Below are 26,053 nucleotides of genomic sequence, written 5' to 3' on the forward strand. Positions count from 1 at the left end.
ACTGGGACTAGAACCCGGTGTGCCGACGTTGCAAGGCGGAGGATTAGCCTATTGAGCCGCGGCGCCGGCCACCTCCTACTTCTTTTGTGTTAAAGGGGGGCACAGCTCCTTGATTTTTTTTTCAGGTCCAAGGGGAGATTAGTTTATACGAAGTGGCTGGGGTGTGCAGGGGGCGGGGAGTGATGGGGAGCTGGTGTGCAGAGGGCTTCATTCTGTGGTCGCAGTTTTTCTGTTGGAAATACAGTGATTTTTCAAAAGGGCTGTATCTTTGCATGCGTACGTTCAGCCGTTTTACAGTCTGTTTAACGTTCAGGGACTCTTTGGGGGTATGGCTTCCATAAAATTCTCTATTAGTTCTTATTTAAGTGCTCACTGGGTACTAATGAAACTTCTGAACATCAGTGGATTATCCTATAAAGCTCTTGTTAATTTGAATCAGCTTTTAAGGTTCCGGTCCGACCCTCACAGGAGCCGTTCTGAACCCCCTGGCCCACTGCTGGAGGAGACGCGGCATGTCCTTTATCGTGGTCGTCTGTTTTGGGGAGTGTCAGAGTAGTACGTTTCTAGAATGACTGATCAGATTAGCCTGGGTGTTCTTGAGACTGCTGGTTTCAGAGTTTTTATTTCTGTCTTCATACCTAGGATTTATAGAAACTAGAAAAACTGAGGTTTTGGTTTGCTTTGGTGGCCAGTGCCAGTCAAGGAGCTGCTGGCCCCGCTGTCCCTGATGGTGGCCGTTCCCCCTCCTTGGCCTTAGTGTGCCCCGAGTTTCCCACTGTCGGCCAGGAGGGTGCCGACCCGTGCTGCTCTGCTCGAAGATGGAGTGGGGGTTAAGGGGGCTTAATTTTTCTGGCAACAGAGGCTTTTAAGTGGTAAAGATTTTCTCCCCTCATGTGGTTGGAAGAACATGTAGACTGTTGGGAACTGTTTGCACTTCAGTGACACGAGCCTGGCTGGTGTCTGGACGTGGCTCCATGACCAACGGTCTTGGCCCCAGATAGTTGCAAGCCCAAGTCCCAGCACAAGCCCTTGGCTCTGTGGAGGAAGCAGGTGTGCGACGTGGCGCTGCGTGTGCCGTCCTCCTGGGTTTGCTAGAGGCTGATTCCCTGAATGAACCTTGGCGCGCAGCAGCAGAGACTAACGGTGGCGGGCGGGACGTCGGGAGTCACACACCTGCAGCCTTTCACAGCAGCATCGTGCAGGCGAGGGGACTGGTCCCCAGGTCTTCCTGATGGTCTCGGGGGAAGCGCACTTCAGCCTGGTGGGCTCACATCTGCGGTGGTCTCCATGTCTCCCTGGCCCATAGAGAGCAGCCGTGTTCCCCGGTGGGCTCTTCCCCGCCCTGCCCCTCCCTGGCCATGGCTGTAGCGCTTGTTGTAACGTGCTTTCCCTTCTCTTCCAGCAATAGGCGAATATGAAGACCTCAGGGCCGAGAACCAGAAAACAAAGGAGAAGGTTTGTGCTTCCCCCTCTCCCCTTTCTTCCATGTGTGAAAGCCTCAGGCTGCATAGTCAATTGTTCAGCCACCAATTTCAGCTCAATGTGAATGAGGGTTGGGTTTTCTCTCTCTCTTTTTTTCTTTATTCTTGCGTGTGTGGTTCAAGCAAATACCAAGTCCAGCTCCAGATGGTAAAGAATAGCAGGCCCGCCACGGTGGGCGCAGCCCCGGGGATTGCTCCACGGCCAAATGTGCGGCGAGGCACCAGGCCAAGCCATTCAAGTCCCGGCAATTGTGCTTCTCCCCAGCAGTCAGGTCTGGGATTCTGGTGGTGGGTTTAGAAGGCCGGAGGCACTCACCTTTGGGCCTCTGGAAAGGACTCCATGGACCTGGTCTCTGGTGTTTAGCCCACATGCCTCCACACGGCTTCTGCACACACTCTGCGGGTGAGCCCGCTCTCTCTCCGTGAACCATGTGCCAGAGGTCGAGAAACTCCCAGCCGGGAGACGGGGAGGCCTGGTACATTTTCAGGGGCTCCTGCAATTTTGTTCTTTCACTGGTGAATAATAGACTCTGCTTCCCTTTGCAAGTTGTATCCTTTACTGTCATTAACCTCTGAAAATGGCCATTCAAGATTTGTGACTCTTCGCCCATGTGTATGTGTGTATATATATATTTTTTTACCTGTGAATTTAGGGAGGAGACAAATGGAAGGGCAAGCCAAGGTCAGACAAGAGAAAGAATAGGAAATGCACAATAGGAGAGAAGAAGCAGAGGATGCTTTTTTGGCCTTAGATATAAGTGAGTCTTCATTTAAAATGACTTTGATAGACCGGATATTTCGAAACATGATGTCCCCGGTGGAAACCCAAGGAAGCAGGTCCTCAGTGGTTATTAAAGAGCCCAGTTAGCACCACTGACCATTAGAAACCCTCGTCTCTAACGTTTCAGAGTAAGGGCTGTAATGAAAATTGACAGCTAAATATCTGTTAGACGTTTGGCATTATTTATTGGGCTCTTTAGAATCATATTTAACTCTTTCTCCTCTTAATAGCCTCAGATCATTTTCTAGCTGATTTTTTAAAACATGTATGTGTTTAATTTGAGAGGCAGGGAAAGATAAGAGGCAGACGGAGCGCCTACTTGCTGTTGATTCCTCTGGTTTGCCTGCAGTGGCCAGGGCTGTGCCAGGCCGAAGCTGCGAGTTGGGAGCTCAATCCAGTTTCCCTTGGTGGTGGGCAGGAGCCCAATTAATTGAGCCTCTTAGGGTCTCCATTAGCAGGAGACTAGAGTCAGGGGCTGGAATCAGACTCTGACATGGGAAGTGGTGTCTTAGCGCTAGGCCTGCCCCCACCTGGCTTTAAGGTTCCTTGGTAAATAAATCTTTGGTATTTGAGATCTTAAGTTTCAGGGCCGGTGCTGTGGTGTGGCAGGCTAAGCTGCTGCCTGCAATTACAGCAACCCATGTGGGCACCAGTTCAAGTCTTGGCTACTCCACTTCCAATCCAGCTCCCTGGTAATGCACTTGGGAAAGCAGCAGAAGATGGCCCAGGGCCCAGGGCCCCTGCCCCATCTGGGAGACCTGGAAGAAGCTCCTGGCCTCAGCCTGGCCCAGCCTCAGTTGTTGTGGCCATTTGGGGAGTGAGCCAGCGGATGGAAACTCTCTCTCTCTCTCTCACTCTCTTTCTTCCTTTCTCCCTCTGTAACTCTGCCTTTCAAATACATAAATCAACAAATACTTCTTTTGATAAAAGGTTTCCTTTCTTTTCTGTATCGGATGATTTGGGAAGTAGTAGGTGGAGTGGTGAGAATATCCGTGGTAGAAGGTGGCTGATGCGTGCATCTGTAATCTGGTAAGACAGTCCCAGAAAATAGTTTGGCAAGATTTTTAATTCCCACACCCTGACCACCTAAATTCCCAGATGTCCTGAGAATCTAAACCAAGAGGGGACTTAGATCCTGCATCCTTGGGACCCCATAATTTAAAAGCAGATCTAACGGGTGGTACTCAGATAGCTTGAGCCGCTCTCCCTGAGACACAGCCGGAGGCTGAGTTGGCGGACTGAGTCTCCCACACCTCTGCTGTTGGCCCAGGAGGGGCAGAGCCAGCAGGCTGCGGACCCTGGACTCACCTGGAAGACGGGGCCGGGAGAGCAAGCGGCGTCTTCCAGTGGTGGCGGAAGGAGGCTGTGGAAGAGAAGCAGCAATGCAAGAGGAGGTGCAGTCCACTTGTTGTTCCTTCTTCAGTCCTTGCGTGTGTGTAGACCTACCCTCGACCCCCCACTCCCACCCCCACCCCGAGGTGCTGCTCCACCAGCATCCCCTGGTGCTGGTGGCCATGGCTGTTTAACCAAGAGCCGCTTTCTGCAGTGGGGTTTTAAGGGAACCATCTGGTATGCAAGTGGAATTGTACGTAAAATGCATTTGGTAAAAGAAATGACCCCGGCACATTAACTGTTTGCGTGTCCTCTGCAGAGAGAATGGCCTCATACTTTTGTGACAGCCGTGAGCATTATCGACCGGCTTCTGTCCTGATCCTTTAAAAATAACTATTAACTGAGACGGGCACAGAAGAACTGAAAGCGACGTGGAACGCCGTGTGGTTGGCTAAAACAAAGTCGAGTGGCTTGAAGTTGGCCGCACTCTGTTTATCTTCTGTTCAAAGACCAGCTTGCTTATTGCTGCAGGTTTCTCCCCGGAGCAGGGGGGACTCTGTTACAAAGGAGGGAAGCATATAATAAAAGCCTTTTATACGGCACAGAATGAGTAAAAGCAGCCCGAGTTCCGGAGGTGGTAAATGGAGAACACCATTTTCTCTGAGAGCACTTCCTTGTGCCCGGCTGGCTGGGGGAGCTTTGTCTGGTCCATGCCTGCGCGTCCACCCACGATCCCTGTGGCCAGCCACCGGTGGTGTCTGGAGCAAGGCTGCTTTTGCCCTGGTCGATGTGCTGTGGGGAACTTTTGCATGAATGCTACACGTACGCCTTGTGTCTGTCCTGCCTGCCAGGCCTTGAACCGTATCCGCGGCACAGGCAGTAGCTGCGGCTCCTTTGCGTGGGATTTTTTCCTGCCTTGTATGGAGTCTCTACATGATATGCTTTGGGCAAGGCAGTTGCTCAGAGGCCAAGTTTATGAGGAAGCCACAATGGGACGTTGGAGTTCTCTTAACTCCCTCATCTCATGCTCCCGACGCCCGCGGCAGCCCATTCCACAGAGGGGAGCACAGGCCCTCGGGCCCGGAGTGCACGTCCAAGTTTGCCTCGATGGTTACCGGCAGAGTCTAGGGGCTTCTGACCATAGTGTTCTTTTAGAAACAGGTAACTTTGTAGGAGCCTATTGACTAGTTTTCCATAAGGGTCCATTATTTTCCCTTAATTTATTATTATTAGTGCATGAGTTTTCCACAGCAAATGATGAGATTCAACACTTTTCTGGGTCATCTGTCTTAGCCGTCCGTAAGTTCATGTTGAAAACCTGAAAGTTAAATGTCAGCTGTATCCGGTGCACATCTGAATGTATGCATTTACCTTTGTGTAGGGTCCTGACGTCTTGCATTCCAAGGATAAGAGTAGAAGGTGGGGGGTGGCTGGCGTGGGCCAGTGTTTTAATTGATCTTTTTCCTTTGCAGTTATCCCTTTTTAGGAAAAATGGAATGTTCATCCGTGTGTGTGTGTGTGTGTGTGTGTGGTTGTGTGTTTAAGATTTATTTATTTATTTCAAAGTCAGTTGCAGAGAGAGAGAGAGCGCGAGCTTCTATCCACTGGTTCACTCCCCCAATGGCCTGAACAGCCAGGACTGTCCGGGTCTCCCATGTGGATGCTAGGACCCAAGCACTCAGGCCATCTCCCTCTGGTTCTCAGTTGCATTAGTAGGGAGCTGGATCAGAAGTGGAGCTGCCTGGACTCAAACCAACACCCATACAGGATGCTGGCACTAGAGGCGATGGCTTAACCCACTGAGCCACAGTGCCAGCAAATACTGGCCTCTTCTTTTGATTTTTTTTTAAATTTTGTTATTTGAAAGAGACACAGATGACAGAGGGGGGAACTCCATCCACTGGCTCACTCCTCAAAGGCTCTCAAAGGCCCTGCTAAGTCAGGCAGAAGCGGGGAGCCAGGAATGGAATCTAGCTCTTCCTCATGGGTGGCAGAGATCCGAGCTCTTGAGCCATCACCACCTGCTGCCTCCCAGAGTCTGCATTGGTAGGAAACTGGGTTCAGGAGCCTGAGATGGGACTCTGAGCCACGTGCAGCCGTGGGAGATGTGGGTGTGTCTTAACTCGCCCCTGCTTTGTGATTTTTATTATTAAATTTTAGGGTGGAATCAGAATGTGTTTGAGTTTATAAAGGAGAGCTTTTTTTAAAGGGAGCACTTTTTGTTGAAGGCCTTCTTAGTACCAGGATGTAATGAAAAACATACACAGGTCATCCTCCTGAGTAAGACCAGTCTGGTGAGGGGCACAGGCAGCTGACAAACTGTACAGCGTGAGACAGTGCTGAGAGCTTGCTGGTGGGGTGGAAACAGCAGAGAGCAGAGTGGTTCCTCTTCTCCATGTGACAAACTTTCTGTAGTCTGGTGTGTGGCTTAAATGTCACTTTTTTTTTCAGTCTCTTAACTCCCCCACAAGCATAATTAATTGCTTTTTGTTTCTTATGTACTTACCACATTATTATCAAAATATTAAATAAGGTATAATCAAGTGGTGTAGGTTGAGTTGGAATGTAAAAAAATTGTGATTTGGTATTTTTTAACGTCAAGATAAGTGGGAATTTTTGAAAGCACTGGCCACCTTCTATCATTTCTTGCCCATTTTCTCAATGGCATTGTCAGCAGTATGTGAAAAACGGAGAGAGCTTGTTGGACTGTACTCAGCGACTTTTCCAAATCTGTATTTTTGAATATGGAAAAATAGATGACTGTATATTCTGAAATCAACCAAATAAAATGTTTTGCTCTGGTTGTGTAACAACCACCATATTCAAGTGTCAGTCACATGTCTACAGTTGGAGGGCATTGTCTTCTGACTCACACAGCATCTTTGTCATCCGCTGGGGCTTGTTCCTGTGTGTGTGGCGGGGGGGGGAGCCTCCTTGAGCTTTGAATGGACTAGCTTTCTCGTTTCTCAGGGTGACGGGTGTGTGTGTGTGTGTGTGTGTGTGTGGAATGTGCATAGAAAGAAGGAAATCTGTATAATAGGAGAATGTCTGGCGTTAAATAGTAAGTATTTGTGTTTAATATTATGTTCTGCGATGGAGTTTTGAAGTGCATAAATGTTTAAGTGGCTGATTAGGCGTCGTTTGGGTAGGCCACTGTAGCTGTGCATCATGCATGGGGCGGTTCTGTCAGCTTGCCAGGAACAATGAATGAAAAGAGAAGGAGACAGACACTTTCCAAGACTTATGTTTCAAGAAGCAAGATACATGATACTGTTTGCATCTTGGCTCACTTGCCTATTGTTATGATTTCTATCCTCTTGGGTAGTATTCAGAGGTGAAGGTCCCGAAGTATTTTATTTTTTATTTGAAAAAAAATCAATAAAGAAGCCACTTTAAAGAGCGAGATATGCATCCATTATGCTAACTGTTCATGCATAATACATCCACATACATGCAGTTTCTTTGAGACAGAGTGGCAAGTGGTTGTGCCAGAGAAAAAGTAATTACTTAGCAGTTTGAAAGTGAAAATGAGTCTCTTATTAACAGCAATCTATCCCGAAACAAAGAGCAAGGATCTCTGTTCTGATGACATGTGTTTCCATCTCACACACAATACCTAGAATTTGGAGAATGCTGCAAGGCAGCTCTGGGGGCAGCTACTGCTTCTTTAGTTTATTGTGAAAAAAGGAGGGAAAGAACTTTGAATTGGAAGAAAGAAGAACGCTAAAAGAGAGGAGAACAAAATTCCATCCTAGTAGGAATGGTTTCCTGTGTTGTATTCTCTGTGGTGAGCCAGCATGTAGAGACCCGGGAAGCTCAGTTGCCTTCTAGACAAACAGACATGGATGGAGCAATAGAATTGTTCACTATTCCTACAGGTGACCTGATGCGCCCGCCTCTCACTGCATTGGCCAGCATTCTCAAGCAGGCGCACACATGTCATACATGTTTAAATGTTCAAACCTTGTGACTGCACGCAAAAGGAATGGACTTAAAGATGAGTGGCACGGAGTCGGCGTTCAGGCTCGGGGCCGGGGCCGAGTGGGCCAGGTGCTGCAGCAGCAGAGCCTTCCTCCCACTCTGCCCAGTGTCTTCGTGAGTGCTGGTTTCATTGCTGATCTCTCTCGGTGGATATGAGTTTTGTGGGAACATGGTGGCTGTGTTAGACAGTGCACGGCACGTGTAGGTGCTGTGTACATTAGCCCAGTGCTCAGAGGAGGGAACTAGAAACGTTCAGTGGATACCGGAGATCCTTGCTGAGAAGTTAGCTTCTGTTGACTGTGTGTACGATTGCCCAGTCTCTTGGTGTTTTGTGTGTGCTTCTTGGACCTCACACTGTACTATCTGTAGGCTAGACACTTTCCATTGAATTTGTGCACCAGGAAGATAAAAATGAAATGTTTATATTAGTGGAAGGTAGACAATTCAGCATGTTAAGTTTTTTCTTACTGAAAACATACCCACGATGAAATATAAAGATGTCTTGGTATTCACATCAGTTATCTAGACTTCTGCTGAGCCCTGTTCCGCAGACATTCTGGTTGACGTTGACATTGGGATGACAGAGTGGGAGAAAGAACTGAGCTGCCCATGTAGGAGACCAGAAAGACTTCGCTCTGTGAATCTGCCTGCCGGTGCTCTGGAGTCTGGGTTTAGTGTTAGAAGCCGAGTGTCTGCCTACATGAGGCTCAAGGAAGAGATGCAGAAAATAGCCAGAGCTTCTGCTATCAAGGCCTTTCAACACCAGCACGGCCACCCTCTGGTCCATCTACCACTTCGTAAAGGGCCAACACAGAGACTGGAGAGTAGCCGTGATGCTACCAGCACCCTCAAACCAGCCGGCACTCAGCTCAGCCCTGAGCTGCAGAGTATTGTTGGGCATCATAATTAAGTGATGCAGGCCCAAGCACATCTGTTGCTATTGCAGAGTCTTCATGAGCAATTCTCACACAAAAAGAAGCAGTTTGCACAAATGGTGCAGCTGCGTGAGCAGGCTGGAGGAAGGGCTGGCATGGGCGAGGGGCTTCTGGGTGGTGGAAAGATGAAGCTTCCCCCCCCCCCCCCCCCCAACGGGGCCTGGAGGCCTTGCTCACTTCTCCCTGTAGGACAGGAAGGTTGCAAGACATTTTTCCTGGTTCGCCTGCAATGATGAAGGGAGAGTGTGTTTGGATTCCTGCTCTGGTGTGAAATAAGGAAGCCACATTGGCTGCATGTGTAGAATCCCCCGCTCCCAGCACACACCCCTTTCAGCATAGCAGATGGTGAATTCTGTGGCTGCCAGTTCTGTGATAATGTGTGCAGAAAATAGAAAGCAAAGCCACGTGAAGACCCCTGATAGGACACAGCTGGGGCTGGGAGACAGCTTGTGAATCTGCTAGTGAGAGCCAGAGGGCTGGTGTGAATGTGGACCGGTGGGCTCTAGAAACTGGGGTACCTGCCGCTGGGGTGAGCCCGGTGTCCGGGCCCGTTACTAACCACCTGTCTGCCTGGGCCTCGAGCGCAGAGAGCACTGGGGCTGAGTTTTATGGCGCTGCTTGGGACGCCCACAATTCCATAGCAGAGTGCCTGCGTTTGCCCTGCGGCTGTTGTGCTCAACTCCCGCTTCCTGTTAACGTGAACCCCCCAAGCGGGCGGTGGTGACGCCTCAAGAACTTGGACACCTGCCACCATGTGAGGCCTGGATTGAGTTCTCTGCTCGTGGAATCTGGGGAGTGAACCAGTGAACGGGGCTGGCTGGCTGGCTGGCTGGCTCTCTGCTTCTCTAAAAAATTGATAGTAGAGAGCGTGGACATGAAGTCTTAGTTCTGGGCCGCCAGTTCCTGCCTACGGAGGCCAAGATTGTCTCGTGTTGTTCCTGAGTAAAGGGTAGCTGTGCTGGTGGTTTTTATTTGATGTCATCCGGTGGCTCTTTTGAGACCTGATGTGACACAGCACCGTCCCTGTGTAATGCTCTGTGGTGCAGGGTCTCAGTGAAGAATGTGGCTGTTTAAGTGGGAGTTGAATCCGCCTCTGATTCCGTCACGTAGAGGGGACCCACGTGGCATTAGGTCAGACGCCAGCTCCTGGGGGAAGGCAGTCGTCACGGGGCAGCTCCTGCTTTAGGACATGCCAGATTAAGAAACGGGAGATTAAAAGACTGTATGGATTTCCTTTGGCAGTCGCGACTCAGGACTTTGGGTCGAGGCTGAAATTAGGTTTGTTGTTGTGTCTCAGACTATCCTGTGCATTTTGGGAGACAGGGTGGGCAGCTCTGCAGGAGTGGTGGGAAGTCCAAAAGCCAAAGCTAGAAACCAAGAGGAACGTTCCAGAAGCAGCTGGCCAGCAGGATCAGAATGAAGGGCTCTTCCGCCTGGTGTGGTCCACTCGGGTTGGGGAGAGGGCTAAGAAAAACCTACAGGACTCCAGAGCGCGAGTGCTTAGCATTTTAATCACCAAAAAAAGGGACAGAGTTATCTGTTAAGTTGGAACTGGAAACTGTTTGATAATGATGATTCTGAGAATGGATTTCCACAAGGAAACCATCAAGAAAGAGTGTGCCTCGCGTTTGGGAAATGGTCCTTGGTCCAGCCTGGATCGTTTCGGGGTTTCTGAGATGGATGTGGTGAGCAGCTCTGCCGGTGCAGCGGGGTGCTCCTGCTTCAAGGTTCACCCCGGTGCACCGAGATAGGCTTGTCAAACAGTTCCACGGTTCCTAAGGCCTGAAAGGGAAAACGGACTGCGTGTTTCTTGCTTTTCTATTTCTAAAACATTTTAAAAGCCCCCAAAAGAGCAAAGGATAATATGTCAAATACCTACTGCACAACCATAACTTCTTTTAAATTAAAAAGCTGCAGGGAATACTGAAGGGTCCCCTGTGTCCCCCACCCTGGTCCCATTCCCTTTCCTGACTCTTAGAATCTGTCCTCTTCCACTTCGCGTCTTTAACATAAATATGTGAAATGTTTTATGTGCTTAAGCAGTCATTTGATAGAAATCTGCCGCTCCTTTGATTCAACATGATGCTTTTTGAGATCTGTGGATGTTGAGACCTGTAGCTTTAGACGTGTAACACGTGTTACATGTTAGACATGTTAACACTCTCCCTGCTCTCTATGAACATGTGTGATTTACTGTCATCATAAATCCTGGAGATTTTTGTACAGATCATCTTGGACTCATTGCTGGAGGTTCTCTGGGTGTGTACACCTAGAGGCAGAATTGCTGAGTCACAGGGTATGTGTATTGCTGAGTCACAGGGTATGCATATTTTCGCATTAGTTAGAAGTTTCTTTCCAAAGTCATTAAACCAGTTTACCTGTCCGCCAGCAGCACGGGGAGGTTTCCAGCTCCTGGCATCAGACTTGGCAGCTGATAGATGAGAAGAGCACACTGTGTTAATGTGGATTTTTCAAATGACCACTGGCATTGTCATGCTTTAGCCGTTGATGTTTGAAATCACAGACCGCAAAAGGAATGAAATCCCACTATATTTGACAGACCAGGAAGCAAGTATAATTTAAAGTTGTGCTTTCTGTATACAGTACTGATAGGGCATTGTGTTCCCAGGAACAAATTTCAGCGTTTCACGTTTTAGATACTTTTGATGAAAATGTCTACACAGTGTGTTACACCTCCTTGTTAAATGAAATGCAGTGTAGACTGAATTCTGTCCTCATAGTGAGTGTTGGGCCTTCACTGACGTCTTCAGAGCCTGTTACCTTGTTCCTGTGCAGTTACCCTGAGAAGGCCCGAGGCCCTAGTGGGTGGTTTTCCCTCCTGGGGTCTTCTCAGAGACTCCGCCCACTTTTTAAAATGAAAAGTTGGTTTATGTAAGTGACACGTGCTTGCTGTGGGATATTTGATCCCCTCTCCTTTTAATTTGCTGCCTTCTGTTCGGAATTCTGGGGACACAGAGGTCTCCGGAGTGGAGAGGGTCCTCGGGGGTGTGGTGGCGTTTGCTTTCCTCCCGGAAACTTTCCGCTCATTTCCAGGTGTGCACCGGTGTTCCGCATAGGTGAAGCTGTTGTGGGCGCCTGACCGGGGTACAGGTGGGTGTTCACCGCATCAGCTTCCTTCGGAAGAGGCACAACAGTTGCCTTAAAGAAGGAACGCATTTTAACCCCAGGATATTCCATATGAGATAGCAAGAGTGAGGTGATGGCTGGGAAAGTCCAAGAAAGTTGGTCAGCTGCAGATGGTACAAATACCAGGTGACCATGGGTACTCTCCTAAGGTTTTTAATTTTCTTTTGTTTTCTGAAAAATGCTGTTATAATAAGGTGGTTCTTTATTTTGCCTTTCCAAACTTAAAATTTATGATGCAAATTAACTTCTTTTTTTTTTTTTCCCCTCATTTTAGTGTGACAAAATTAGGCAAGAACGAGATGAAGCTGTTAAAAAGCTGGAAGAATTTCAGAAAAGTACGTAAGCATTGCAGTGGGATTATCGTGACGCACGTCACTGGGGACTGTGTGAGTAGAGGCGCACGGCCTGTTCAGCGCCGGCCCCGTGAGGGAGGAAGAGTTCCTTCCCGCGTACCCACCTGTTGCCCTGGTGTTGGGTTTTGAAAGAAAGGGAATAAGCGTTATTATTTTGATGAGTCATTATGAGCGTTTTTACTTGTTGTACATGGGGTCATCTTGGCCTGTCAGTAGAGATGTACATCAGTTCATTGTTGCCCCTGGTGATAGGACCTTGGTTTATTTAAATAAGCCTTCACTGATTATGTCTGGTTTATTGCTGTTGTAAATAATGCCATGACAGATACTCCTGTACATCCATCTTTACAGTGACCTGTGTAGCTCCTTAGGTGAATTTGTAGAAAAAGGAGTTCTGCAGGAGACGGGGCCTGTTAGCGAGAAATCCTGCCTGGGTGTGCACTCGAGATTCACTGAGCAAGCAGGTCTTGTGTTACATGTTCTGACCACAGAAATGTAAATAAATAAGAAGGGGGGCAGGAGGAAACTTCGGAAGGTGATGGGCATTGATTGTGGGGTTGCTTCATGAGTGTCTGCTGTCCCCAGGCTCATCAAAGGGTATACAGCAAATATGGCCAGCATTTTACATGTCACGTGTACCTCAGTAGTTAGCAAGAGGAGAATTACAGACTCACAAGCTTAGAGTTGTTTTTTTTTTTTTTTTTTTTTTTAAGCGTTTGAATGGTTGAGTAGCTCTAAGGAAAGTTTTATTCCCACAAAATGTGTGCTAATCATCTTCTTAATGTTTGCTGGTTTTAAAAAATGTGACATAAATCAGTGTTTACTTCCTCAGCTAAGGTAGAACATAGCTCTGATCAGACCCAGCAGGACGAGAAGCCCGACTGTTGCAGGGAAAAGGGTCCTGGCCTTGGAGCAAGGCCCAACCCTGTGGTTCTGCAGCTCCGTCAGGCTCCGAGATCATAGCATGAAGTGTTGACTTGCGCACCACACCGTAAAACATTTTATTCTTGTCGAAGGTAAAACAGCCATAAAAGTGCCGCACTGTGGTTCACTTTCAAGAGCCGGTTTATTTCAGTGTGTGGCTGTAACCAGGAAACCCAAAGGGGAATCCTGTTGGTGGTACCTGGCTTTGGGGGGCAGCCTGCGGCTTGGGGCCGTGTGCGCTGTGGTTGGGCGGGGCCTCCTGCCCTAGCGCAGGTTCCTGGCATGGTGGCGATTGTGCTGGCCCAGGTCACGTGGGAGGGAGTCACAGCTCTGGCATCCTTACCAGGTGCTGTGCTTAGCTACTGAGAGTGGACCGGCACACTGAGCAGTGCAGGTGGCTTACGCTTCTTGTGGGTGAAGTTACAGTGTTTGGTCGGGGTAGGCGGTAGGGATTTCACCTCCTGTGTTTTTACAGATGGAAGCAGCTTTCCCCAGATCTCTCTGTAGCATGGCACATGAGCCCGGCTTCCACACCCCGTTCCTTTGTCTCTTCCTCTAAAATGCCTTTGAAAGTGTTTTATTTGTTCTTAAATATAGTTTTCCCTATGAGCCACTCAGAGCCCAAAAGTGTGAATTCTTAGAGAGGTGGGCAGAACAGCCTCTGTTGTTGTTTTCATTCAACTTTCACCCTTCCCAATTCACCTGCTGAATCTAAAGTTTGGATGGCGGGCCGGCGCCGTGGCTCAACAGGCTAATCCTCCGCCTTGCGGCACCGGCACACCGGGTTCTAGTCCCGGTCGGGGCACCGATCCTGTCCTGGTTGCCCCTCTTCCAGGCCAGCTCTCTGCTGTGGCCCGGGAGTGCAGTGGAGGATGGCCCAAGTGATTGGGCTCTGCACCCCAGGAGAAGCACCTGGCTCCTGCCATCGGAACAGCGCGGTGCGCCGGCCGCAGCGCGCTACCGCGGCGGCCATTGGAGGGTGAACCAACGGCAAAAGGAAGACCTTTCTCTCTGTCTCTCTCTCACTGTCCACTCTGCCTGTCAAAAATAAAGAAAAATAAATAAATAAATAAAGTTTGGATGGCAGGAGAGGAGCGCAAACCCTTTGCTCAGTCTCAAAAGGCGAGAAGATGAGGAACAAGGAAACTTCCTTCAAAACAAAAACAAAAAGCCCTGCACCTGCAGTACGTGGTTCATGGTTGTGAACGGGGGCAGGAATATCGGACTTGGAGAGCATGAGGCTCTTGTTTGGCCACCAGCGAGAGGCTGGTGGCGGATGACAGGCCCATCCGCACGCTGGGCGCTCGGCCCCGTGCCCAGTACACAGTACGGCTCAGCTGGCCCACCCAAGACACCACTGTCCTTCGTTGCTGGGGGTTCGGGCCCTTTGCCTCGGGTGAGTTGATTCCCGGACGCTGGGGTCTTGCCCTGGGGTTGAGAGCTGGTATCCTGGCGGTGTGTGCCAGAGTGGCCGGGTGAGGCCTCAGTGCTTACCCGGGACACATGGATTTGCTTTCCACGTCCGTGCCATTCTTGGCCCCTGGCCAGCTCGTCCTGAGCCTCCCCGACCCTGGGGTGAAGCCGTGCTCCCCGGACAAATGCCTCAGGCAGGGGGACTGGGCCTTGCGTGTCCTCATGGCGTTTTCCTTCCCGTGTGAAATCCTCTCTGGGTAATCTCAGGTTGAAGAGGCATCGAGCCGCATCCACGCGTGCTCCTCGAGGTCCTCTCAGCCCTGCAGTGCCGGCCTTGACACCTGGAGGGGCACCATCGTGGGCCATGGCACCTCCCTGCGAAGCCAGCCAGAAGGCACCACAGGAAAGTGGAGGCCTCTGCAGTGGCTTTGGCTGGGCTGGACTCCGGGACTGAAGTCCCTGGGGCCTCTGGATGTCCTCGGGCATCCCCTCGCTGTGCTAATTCCTGCCTTTCAGGCCGCCTGTGTGGGCTCGGAGGGAGCCAGGCGCAGGGTTCAGCGTGAGGCTGAGAGGCGATGGCCGTTGCTTGCTAAGCGGATTCTTGTAAGAGGGTGTGCACACCTGAACGCAGCCCTGATGATCTTCAGCCCTGCAAACACACACAGATGCCAGTGCCGTCTTCCCAGGCAGCATTGTTCGAGGGAACCAGATAAGCCTCGGCGTCCCTGTTCTGATCAGCACAGGCGCCACCAAGAAGCGAACCATGTTTACCACGGCGCCGCGTGTGCCACGATGGCATTCCGTGGCACATGAGAGAGATGTTTTACTACTCAAGCTAGACTGGAAGAAACAATTGTCCATATACTTATAGGCTGTACTTCTGAGATCTTAGGTCATTAATTTTTTTTTATCATGACAATGTTTGAAGTTAGACAAAAGTGGGGAAAAAACAGTATAATGAAACTCCAGGTATCCATCATTCAGCTTAAATGGTTGCCGACTCACTGGCTAACTTCTGTGCACCCTCACACCCACTCCCACTGACCTTGGGTTATTTCGAAAGTCAGTGCCCTCATTGTTTTAATATTTACCGACCTTGCGTATTGCAGTGTGTTTTTTCTGGAGGATTAGTGCTTTTTGTTTTTAATAGAACTTCAGTGTTAGGTCACTTTGTTAAAAGCCCATCTTTGTAAAGCTTCATGTCATTCAGGTATGCAAATGTGATAGATGGAGTGGCCATGGATTTGGATATTATGAGCCAAGTCCAAGTTTAGGAACTTGGATTTAATTTAAATTATTAAATGGACAGCAAAAAGCTTTAAAGCCTGCCTTCTTTGAAAGTTGCAAATAAAATAAATGTTTCAAAAGTGTTTACATTTGCTGTCATATGATGGTCTAATTTTTGGTTTAGGAAGTGAGAACAGATCTTTTAAAGACATAAATGCTCTTTGAACTATGTTGTTCCCTTCTGAACCTAGAATGTTGATAAGCAGATTTTTGTGCTACCAATTTAGCATTGGGATAAATTTATGTTTAAAAGATTTTAAAGTCTTATTTATTTGAAAGAGTTACAGAGAGGGGCGGGGGAGAGAGAGAAGGAGAGAGACCCTCCATCTGTTGGTTCACTCCCCAGATGGCCACAATGGCCAGGTCTGGGCAAGGCGGAAGCCAGGAGCTTCGTCTGGGTCTCTCACATGAGTGGCAGGGGCCCAAGGACTTGAGCCATCTTCTGCTGCTTTTCCTAGGCCTTTAGCAGGGAGCTGGATCAGAAGTGGAGCAGCTGGAACTCACACAGCTTTACGTGCTACACCACAATGCTGGCCACGGGATTGGGATAATTTCTTAAACTAAACATTAAAGACCAGTTTTAAAATTTCTACTGTTTCATCTTTGAGGAAGAAAAATCCCCGCCTGCTGGAGTAAAACCCATCAGAACTGGAAAAAGTGTGGGTGAGGACTCCCTAGCTAAGTTTATCAAGTTAAATCACAGGGCAGCTTTTTACCAAATGTTTAGAAAATAAATGTTTCTCTTTTTTTTTTTTTTTTCTTTTTTGCTAGGCCTAGACCTCACAACTGGAATGATTTTTCTTACTCTTTCATGAGCAAGAATGTTATTGAATAAAAAGTCAAATTCCTATGAAAAATATAGAGTGTTTATATTTTTGTTATGATAGTGGGAATACCAGATTGTGGCAGAAGGTGTCAAGTAGTTAAGACTAAAAATTCAAAGTAATATTTGATGTTGTAAAAATTGTATAGGTTTCTTTTCTCTTTCCTTCACATTTTTGAAGAACCTACCTTGTAAACATAGTGATAAAATGCCAGGAATATTAGGATTTTAAGGAAATAATAGAGCCTATTATTTAAACTACAATATAAAAGGCAATTATATTGATGAAGAGCTACACGGGCTTTGTGTGTGTGAATAAACTTGGCCTGTGTTCAGCTTCTATTTGTTCGTCTGGCATAAACACATATTGTGTGTGATTCCAGTTTAATGGGGACCCGTTTGTATGCCAAGCAGCTGCATTTTAGGACCTATTGCGTGATTTCATAGCTCTCTGAAAATTGGTTCTATTCAGAACAAGAGATAGAAGAGGAGAAGGGGGGTGGGGTGGAGGGGGGGGAGCCTCAACACACAATCATTTCTTTTCAATTGGAGCCAGAAAGGTTGATGACAACATGACCATTGTGTTCTAATGATAAGACCACTAAGGCATCTGTACCTCTCATCAAGGCTTTCACACAACAGCAGATACAATTTAATTCACTGCTCTGTCAGCAGTGCTGATACCATTATGCCGTCTGTCTCCACAGTTATAATCACTGTCCTCTGAGAAATGCAGTTGAAATGATCTTGAGCAGTCAAAGAAACTCTCAATTAAGGCTGCCACTTCCAATGTGTCAGATTGTGTCTTATGCACTTGGTACAATTTTCACTTCCAATCCTGTTTATTTACAATGTCTACCAGTAATTACGCTTAACGTGTCATTTAGTGAGGGGGGCCCTGCCAAGCCGATTGTTGGGTGCTGCCGCACCATTGAGTGGGAGTTTCTCGAAGTCAATGCCATCAGCAGCTTTTAGGCCCTGATGGGATGCAGTAGTAATGTTGATAATGCAAGTATCGTGCTCATCAAGTCATAATTAGATGCCACTCAAATGTGCCACTTGTAATAACAGTGTTGATTCATGTTTTTCTCGGTGACTGCAACTACTAATTAGTTAAGTGGTTTTTGGTTGGCCTGCATTTGCGGCAGATTATTATTACCCCTGAAAAAATGTCAAGGTTAGAGATGTTTCTGGCCATTTAGTGCTGCTTTATGAATTTGAATATTAACATAATAAGAACTTTGGACAGTCTTAGGAAGTAATACATTTTTGTATTTAATTTGGAGAGAAATTTTTTCCCCTGAGTTTAATCATAATTGCAGGTTAATTAAGCTTAAATGAAGCAAAAGTAATCTCTCTTTGTGTTATGTGAGCCCAGTGCTTTTTGCTAACTTTGTTGGGTTTCACATTTGGGTGTTCTTTAATTTTTTTTTTAAGCCAAACAAATGTCAATAAGTATACGTGTTTGAGATTCTGAGAGTTTTCGTTTAACTAGAAATATGGGTGGGAAGAATTGGTAGTTTTCTTGCTCAATCTTCAAAATATCATTAAAGTTCTGAATTACTTTGCACCTTTAAATCTCCATTTATATTAACCAGCTATCAAAAAATATAAAATTTACTATTTTTTAAGTGTTGGTAAAAGACAAGTGACGTTTAACTTTTCCCCTGCTCCTCCTGACGAGCTGTGATGTAAGAGGCAGTTTGTTAGCGTGTGCTCTTGTTGTCAGGTACTACGTTCACCTTATTGCTATACTTTTCTGCCCTGGAGTTCATGAAATAAGAGTAGCTACTCTGTTAACAAATAGAGACTAATCTTACAGTGCTTAGCATAGCTACCCAAATATTATTTCATTCATGAGATCAATTTAAGAACTGTTTTTCCTGGATTTCTTATTGGGTAATTGTCCTTATTAGATCCACGTGCTATATCCTGCTAAGAAAAGGAAGTCGTGTTGCCAGCCCTCTTTATCTATGGGAGATTTCTTTTGTTAAATGAGTTGCTATGTCTGTGGATAAATAGAGGACTACATAGAAAATAGATAACTAGGAACACCCGACATAGCTTTCTTAAAAATGTACAAGATAGCAGTGAAGGTTTTGTGTTGTGTTCTTTTTTTTCTGTCGGTGTTGTAATTTTGGCTAAGTTTTGCTCAGGCCAGCTGCTTAAAACTTTCTCGGTGATGGCTGATGGCCTGGCTCGCTAAGAATCAGAGAATTCTTAATCATGGGGCGATGCGTGGGCTCCTGGGACAGCTGACTCATCGTTGAATGCTAAGATGTTTTTCCCCTCATTCCTAGTTTCTCACATGGTCATAGAGGAAGTTAATTTTATGCAGAACCATCTTGAAATAGAGAAGACTTGTCGAGAAAGCGCCGAAGCTTTGGCAACCAAGGTGAGACTCTGATGAAGAATCCTTCTCTGAGCTTTGTTTTGTATTGCAACTTGTTCTTCTGAAAAGTGACTTTTGTCCGTTGTTACATTTCCGGTTCTCTAATCAGTTCTCTGCTCTGACAGCAAGGAAAGTGTTGTATGGTTTCAGAATCGTGGAATTATGATTATGCAATTATCTGCCTTAATGCAGGGGTTATTTTGATTGTAAAAGAAGCCTTTGTGTGTATGTTTGAGCATCTGTGTGTTTTGCCTGGGAAAAGTAGCCCCGGCCTCGTCTTTGAACTGGACCTGAATGTCTGTGCATTTAGTTAAAATGCTAAGCAAGTGTAAAACTAACCTGGTGTGACATGGAAGAGCAATGAGTGTTTCACGTCTGAATCAGATGAGAGTCGGCTGAAGCCCCACATTTCAGGTGCCTATTTGTGATAGCAAAGTGAGGGCGTGCGCAAGGTGACCCCTGGGGCCCCGCTGATTGCTTCTAGCTGATGAATTTACCAAGTGTGTAATTTTCTATATTCTGTCTCATCAGAAGCACATTATTATTAAAGAATGTTTTCATCTCTGTCTTATGTATTTTGGGTTAGCTAAAATGCATGTGAACCACTTCATCAGAAAAAGGATGACAGCAATTTTCAACCAAATTTCATTAGTAATGCTAGTTGGGCTTCTTTTCCCTCCTACCCACCACCCACTTCCGAAGTATTTCTTGGGATGTGGCTGAAGTCCTACTGCCAGTACATAAGTGAATGAATAAATTGCTTAATTCGTATGCGTTAGCATTGTGCTTACCAGCGGAACTGACTGAATTGTTTGTGTAACAGTACAGCATTAGAATTTGTAAGATACTCAGTCGCACCTAAGAATGTAAATCTGTGAGTGTGACTTCTGTCCTGTAACTTGTCTGAGGAACACAGAGCAGTCCTGGCCACTGCTGTGAAAACCAGCGGTAACTTGGGCGCTGGCACCTCCTTTTCACCCTGCTGCACGTCACTGGAGTTCACTCGCCAATAATACTGTGCAAATTCTTTTTCATTTATTTATTTTGTGGAGCCTGATGGCTGCCCTGTGTCTTCCAGTGTCTGGAGATGGTGTCTGCATGTTCTCCTGTGACTCCCAAGTGTTCCTGTCACCACAGCACTTCCAAAGCCAGGGCAGTGAGGGCCTCTCCCCGTGGGCAGAGTTTCTATAAAGCAGTGCTTTGGGGCGGTATCTGCAGGTTTGATTTCTGACTCTGTCCTTGTGGGCATGGTTGACGTGGCTCTGCTCCCTGGACTGTGCTGTCTCAGCTTAAGTGACAGGATGCACTAGACTTGCTGCTGGGAACAGAGACGGTGGGCTTTTCTTTCTTCGTGGTGCACTTTAATTGTTGGCCCATATATGGCCTGCTTTAAAAACTTACTTTGTCCTCCCTCTGGTTTGACTTAACAGGTGACCAGTTTCTTGTGTTCAATGTCAGGGTGGACCAGTGCTGGCTTATTAGGAATACCCCAGACCCTCCAGCTTCGGGGATGTGGCCCTGGAGGCTGTGTGTTGAGCGGTGGCCAGCTGGCTGCTGCATTCAGCCCTGGTTGTCACTCACCACACCTTACCTAATACCTACGGTCATTTTTCCAAGTTAATCTTAACAGCAGGACCCTTAACGTACACTACCTATGTCCTGTTTTTTAAGAAGCATTTTGGAAAATGGGCATATGGGCTGTACTTAGGCTACAAAATGACCTCACAGGGCCTGGAATCACAAATAATCCCCACTCTCCCTCAGAAGCACCAGTTCAGTTAAACAGCGTAGATACACAGATGTGCTCTTGGGCCGTACATGGTACTGCAGCTCTGAGTGTGGAATCTGGAGGCTGCATGGTATGTGTGATCAGTAAGTGGCAATAGCACATTCTGATTTAGGAATCAGTTGTCATTTTTCAAAGTGGGCTCCACTTGCTGAGCAGCAAAGTTTCTCTGAATATTTTCCCAAATCTTTGCCATCAAATAAAAGGCAAGTGGAATATTTAATTCTTATGAAACTTGACTTCATGATTTTTTTACAAATAGGTGTGGTTACTTTGCTAAAATGTGTAGGAGAAACTGGTAAAAGTGGGCCGGTATTCAAGTTGTATGATCCAGAGCTGTTTAACTTGCTGGTTTTGCACCTTTGAACAGTCATTCAGTTCTGCCCAGAAGTGAATGGCAGCAGGTCCTGTCACTGCACGGTTAGCAAACACTTGTTTCTGCCTTGTGACCTAGAACAGCATGTAACGTGCCTGGAACCTGTAACTTGATGAGTGGCTGCAGTGAAATTGCTTAGCTAACGTTTGTGAGTTGTGAATTCTCAAAAATGTCAGGTGTCAGATGTCTTCTCTCAACATATGGAAACAGGAGCAGGTATTCGGTGCAGTGGTTAAGCATCCTGTGTCGAGGTGCGTGCTTTGTGTACTGGTTTGTTCGCTTCCAAGCCAGCTTCCTTTTAATGCTCACCCTGGGAGGCAGCCGATAGGGCTTCTGCTTATGTGGGAGACCCAGATTGAGTTCTCGGCTCCTTGTTTTAGCCTGGCTCAGCCCCAGCTGATGGGAGAGGTCTCTCTATCTCTGTCTCTCTGCCTTTCAAATCCTTAAGGTAAGTAAACAGAAAAAAAAAAAAACTAAAGAAAATATGAAAATAGTGTTTCAGGGAAGACTTTGAGGCAACTTCCCAGCTAATGTTGTTCTTGAACCATAACTTTTGAAGCACAGTCGGTAGGGGGATTTTGGTGCCTTCGTTGAAAGAGACTAAGTGCTCCTGAGGGCGGGACTGTGATGTTAGGCTGGGAAGTAACACATGACAGGTCTTCAAAAAGCTCATGGAGGGGCAGGCATGGTGGAGCAGTGGGTTAAACAACACCCTTCAATACCACATCCCATGTGAGCACCTGCTCCACTTCTGACCCAGTTTCCTGCTAATGCCCCTGGGCAAGCAGAGGAAGATGGCCCAAGTACTGGGACCCCTGCCGTCTACACGGGAGACCCGGATGCAGTTTTGGGTTCCTGGCTTCAGCCTGACCCAGCCTTGGCTATTGTGGCCATTTGGGGTTGAAAGATCTTTTTCTCTCTCCCTTTCTCTCTCTCATTCTACCTTTCAAATAAATAAGTCTTTTTTAAAAAGTTCATGGAAGTATGTATTATGAAAAAAGATGTGGATTTCCAAATTTGTTGCCCCAGAATAAGGTTTTTTAAGAAGATTTATTTATTTATTTGGAAATCAGAGAGAGAGAAAGAGATCTTCTGTGCTCTGGTTCACTCCCCAGATTGCCATAATGGCTGGGAGCCAGGAGCTTCCTCCAGGTCTCCTGCGTGGGAGCAGGGGCCCAAGAATCTGAGCCGCCTTCTGCTGCTGTTATCAGGCCATTCATTAGCAGGGAGCTGGGTCGGAAGTGGAGCAGCCCAGACGGGACGCTGGCCTTGCAGGCAATGGCTTAACCTGCCAAGCCACAACGCCAGTCCCTGACATAAGCTAACTTGTAATCCTATTTCTCTAGAAACTTTTTGAAATACCCTTGTATTAAGCACCAAAGCACAAATTACTATTTTCGTGAGCATTGCTGGAGGAAGAAGAAAATGCCTAGATGCGTACCTTGGTTGAAGGAAACTACCTGATAAATGACTTCCAAAGCCAAACTTCTTTTCCTGCTGTGAATGGCTGGCTCTACCCAGGGTCTTGCTGTGTGTTAGTTACCGGATCAATCAGAACTGGAGACAGAATCTGGCTGCAGAGCTGGCTTGTGTAGTGAGGGATTGCCTTGCTCCACATCAGTGATTCTCGGCCGGGATGCTCCGTGGGATCACCTGGGCAGCTCTGGCGAAGCACTGTGCTGGGCCCCAGGGGCAGAGACTGTGCTACTTTCTAGGGGTTAAGCTCTCCAGGGGCCGGTGCTGTGGTGCAGTGGGTAAAGCCTCCACCCGCAGTGCCAGCATCCCATGTGGGCGCCTGTTCGAGTCCTGGCTGCTGCACTTCTGATCCAGCTCCTTGCTGAATGTGCCTGGGAAAGCAGTAGAAGATGGCCCAAGTCCTTGGGCCCCTGTACCTGCATGGGAGATCTGAAGAAAAGCTCCTGGTTCCTGGTCTCAGCCCTGCCCAGCTCTGACCATTGCAGCCATTTGGGGAATGAATCAGTGTATAAAAGATATCTCTCTCTCTCTATATATATATATATATATCCCTCCCTCTCTCTGTAGCTCTGCCTTCCAGATAAATAAATAAATAAATCAAAAAAAAAAAAAGCTCTCCAGAGATTATGATGTAGAGTTGAAAACAATTAGCTTAATTTTTTAAAAAGTTTTTTTTTTTTTTATTTGAAAGGCAGAGTGACAGAGAGAAAGAGATCTTCCATTTCCTGTTGTACCCTGCAACTGGCCACAGTGGTCAGGCTGGAGCAGGCAGAATCCAGGATGCTGGAACTCCATCTGGACCTCCCATGCAGGTGCACGGGCCCAAGTACGTGGGCCACCATTTGCTGCTTTCCCAGTTGTGTTAGTAAGGAGCTGGACTGGAGGTAGAGCAGCCAGGAGTCGAACCCGAGCTTCCATATAGGATACCAGCATTGCAGGTGGCAGGTGGCAGTGTCTTACCACGCTGTGCCACAGCTCCAGGCCCCATGAGCTTAAATATCAGGAGGCAGAATTACAACTTAGGCCTCGAATTTTTTTCTTAAGTCGATGTTTTCCCCCTAACTTTGAGAAAAGGTGGCCTAGTTTGAGAATTGACATGAAAGGTCCTCGGGCCTCTGGGGTAGCATTCGTGGTTCACAGAGCGCACCACAGTGCTCGGCTGGCTTTTCCACCTTGAGGAGGAGGGCCTTGGAAATGATGGGCCTCATCTCTTCTCCCTGGTTCACTGGAGCTGCAGACCGGGCCGGGCGGTGCTCTCCAGCCTTCCAGGAGAAATCCCTGGGCGTGCTCGCAGCCATCTCACAGAAATCCCTCCTGATTCCCCTAAGGGGTCAGGGCAGGCTTTTGTGCTCCCGGCCAGGCTAGGAATCTGTTTGGTTCTGTACTACCGGGGTGGGATTCAGACCTCCCAGGTTGAAGCGGGCTGTGCTTGCCCCGTGAGAGCCCAGGAGCCCTAATTACAGTTCTGAGTGGAGGGCCGAGGGCAGACGTGCGCCGTCCTAAACATCTGCTGGCGTGAGCCTAAGTGAGGAAGGGCAGGTGCTGCCCCGTGAGTTACATTCGCTTAGGCCCAGCCTCAGAAATTGCATGCAAATACGCTCAATCAAGAGACCTGTTTTTATTTATTTATTTATTTATTTTTTGGTCTGGGACAGAGAAAACATAAACAAAACCGTGTTTTCCTTTTAGTAGACATTGGACCAGGTTTAGCCTGAGTGTGTTTTGTATTAATATTTTTATGTACATGAACATTAGCTAAGGAACATGATGATAAGTTGAATGAGTAAACCTGAAAACCAACTCATTTCTGTGTCAGGGAGTAACAAATGCATCAGTAAATTAGCATTCTTATTTTCCTGCTGTCAATTAGAACTCTTTTTTTAGAGATAATAGAAACTTGTCTTGAGCTTTCTTGTGCATCAGTGGGACTCTATGCACAGGTAGCAGAAATACATTTTTTTTTTTTTTTGGACAGGCAGAGTTAGACAGAGAGAGAGAGACAGAGAGAAAGGTCTTCCTTTTCCGTTGGTTCATCCCCCTAATGGCCACTATGGCCAGAGCTACGCCAGTCCGAAGCCAGGAGCCAGGTGCTTCTCCTGGTTTCCCATGCAGGTGCAGGGCCCAAGCACTTGGGCCATCCTCCACTGCCTTCCCAGGCCACAGCAGAGAGCTGGACTGGAAGAGGAGCAACCGGGACAGAACCCGGCGCCCCAACCGGGACTAGAACCTGGTGTGCCGGCGCCGCAAGGCGGAGGATTAGCCAAGTGAGCCGCGGCACCGGCCCAGAAATACATCTTGAACTAGCTTAAGCAAGAAAGGAAAAAAACGTGGGGATCAGAGGAATATTGAAGAATCAATCCCCCAGAACCCAGGAGCCAGGAGCAGTTGGGGAATGGACCAGGACCAGGGACGAGAGCCCTGTGGGCAGCCCTTTCTCCTTTGCTGTTTTCCTGCCTGTCTGGGCACACGGCTTCGTTTCTGGCTTTCCTGCAGACCCCCTTCCTCTCTTCCTGGACTCAGGAGGAGTGTGGCTGCCAGCAGCTCCTGTCATCGCGGACACAGGGAGAGCGACTCCTCTCTGGGTCATAGCCGAGGCATTTCTAGAAAGGATCTGATTGGCCAAGCCCGGGTCATGTGTCTGATCCATAGACGGTTGAGCAGCGGTCAGAGGAATGGGAATGTGCTCTGGGGAAGTGTGCCCCTTCCCAGGGGAATCAGGCAGAGCCACGAGAAGAGTGGCAGGGTCCAAGAGAGGGGGCCTGAGCCCCTGAGAGGGGGCTGAAAGTGCACAGGACTTTGCTGGACACCAGGTGTCTTGATGAGGGCAGTCTGTGACTGTACGTGACTTGAGATTCGGTCGAAGCTACGCCAGCCTTCTTTCTCAATTCCTTATGTGCCCTGTCGTGTGTAACTGTCCTTTGCACTGGCTGCCGGTTGTAATCTAGGCCTCAGATCTTAAAGTAATAAATTCCATATTAAAATGCGTGATGAAAACCTTACTTAATGAATCTGCTAATTGTTACATCCTGCTGTGAATGTTGATGGATATGTAAGACAAAAATGCACTTAATTTGTCTGTTGTTTAAAAATCCAAGACACTCATTTGACTACTGTTAAAATGATCGTTTTTACATTTTATTTTAGCTAAATAAAGAAAATAAAACACTGAAACGAATCAGCATGTTATACATGGCCAAGCTGGGGCCGGATGTAATAACGGAGGAAATCAACGCCGACGACGACGATTTCTCCACGGACACAGAGGCCGCCCCCGAGACGTGCGTCTCCATTCAGTGTCAGAAGCAAATCAAAGGTGGGACTCTGGGTTTAATTATTGAGCCTAATTTTGACTTGTATCCGGACAGTGCTGCTCAGCTGGGACCACATGTCAGGACTGCGTGGGACTTTGTATGAACACCGCTGCTAAGGTCCCACCCCTCAAAATTCTGATGTCATTGGCCAGGGGTGTAGCTTGGTTGAGAATCGCGTTAGGCTGTGACGTGTGCTGTGTCAGTTGCTTGTTTGGAATGAGGCGCTTTTGAAAGTGCTGTGTCAGCCGGCGTCGT

General features: G+C 47.6%; 1 protein-coding gene across 3 annotated transcripts in view; it reads left to right on the forward strand.

The window, feature by feature from the left end:
• The window catches only part of SHTN1 (shootin 1), a 101,298-nt gene that overhangs the window by 17,585 nt on the left and 57,660 nt on the right, over nucleotides 1–26,053 (forward strand). For all 3 annotated transcript variants that reach the window (XR_009868369.1, XM_062215313.1, XM_062215312.1), the window contains exons 2-5: nucleotides 1,403–1,455; nucleotides 11,932–11,992; nucleotides 18,758–18,852; nucleotides 25,632–25,800. Coding sequence is in view for 2 of the 3 variants with exons in the window: in XM_062215313.1 (XP_062071297.1) it covers nucleotides 1,403–1,455; nucleotides 11,932–11,992; nucleotides 18,758–18,852; nucleotides 25,632–25,800 (378 nt within the window). In the remaining variant the exon portion in view is untranslated. The remainder of the gene's footprint in view (nucleotides 1–1,402; nucleotides 1,456–11,931; nucleotides 11,993–18,757; nucleotides 18,853–25,631; nucleotides 25,801–26,053) is intronic.

Source organism: Lepus europaeus, chromosome 17 (assembly GCF_033115175.1).
Source record: "Lepus europaeus isolate LE1 chromosome 17, mLepTim1.pri, whole genome shotgun sequence".
NCBI lineage: Eukaryota > Metazoa > Chordata > Mammalia > Lagomorpha > Leporidae > Lepus > Lepus europaeus.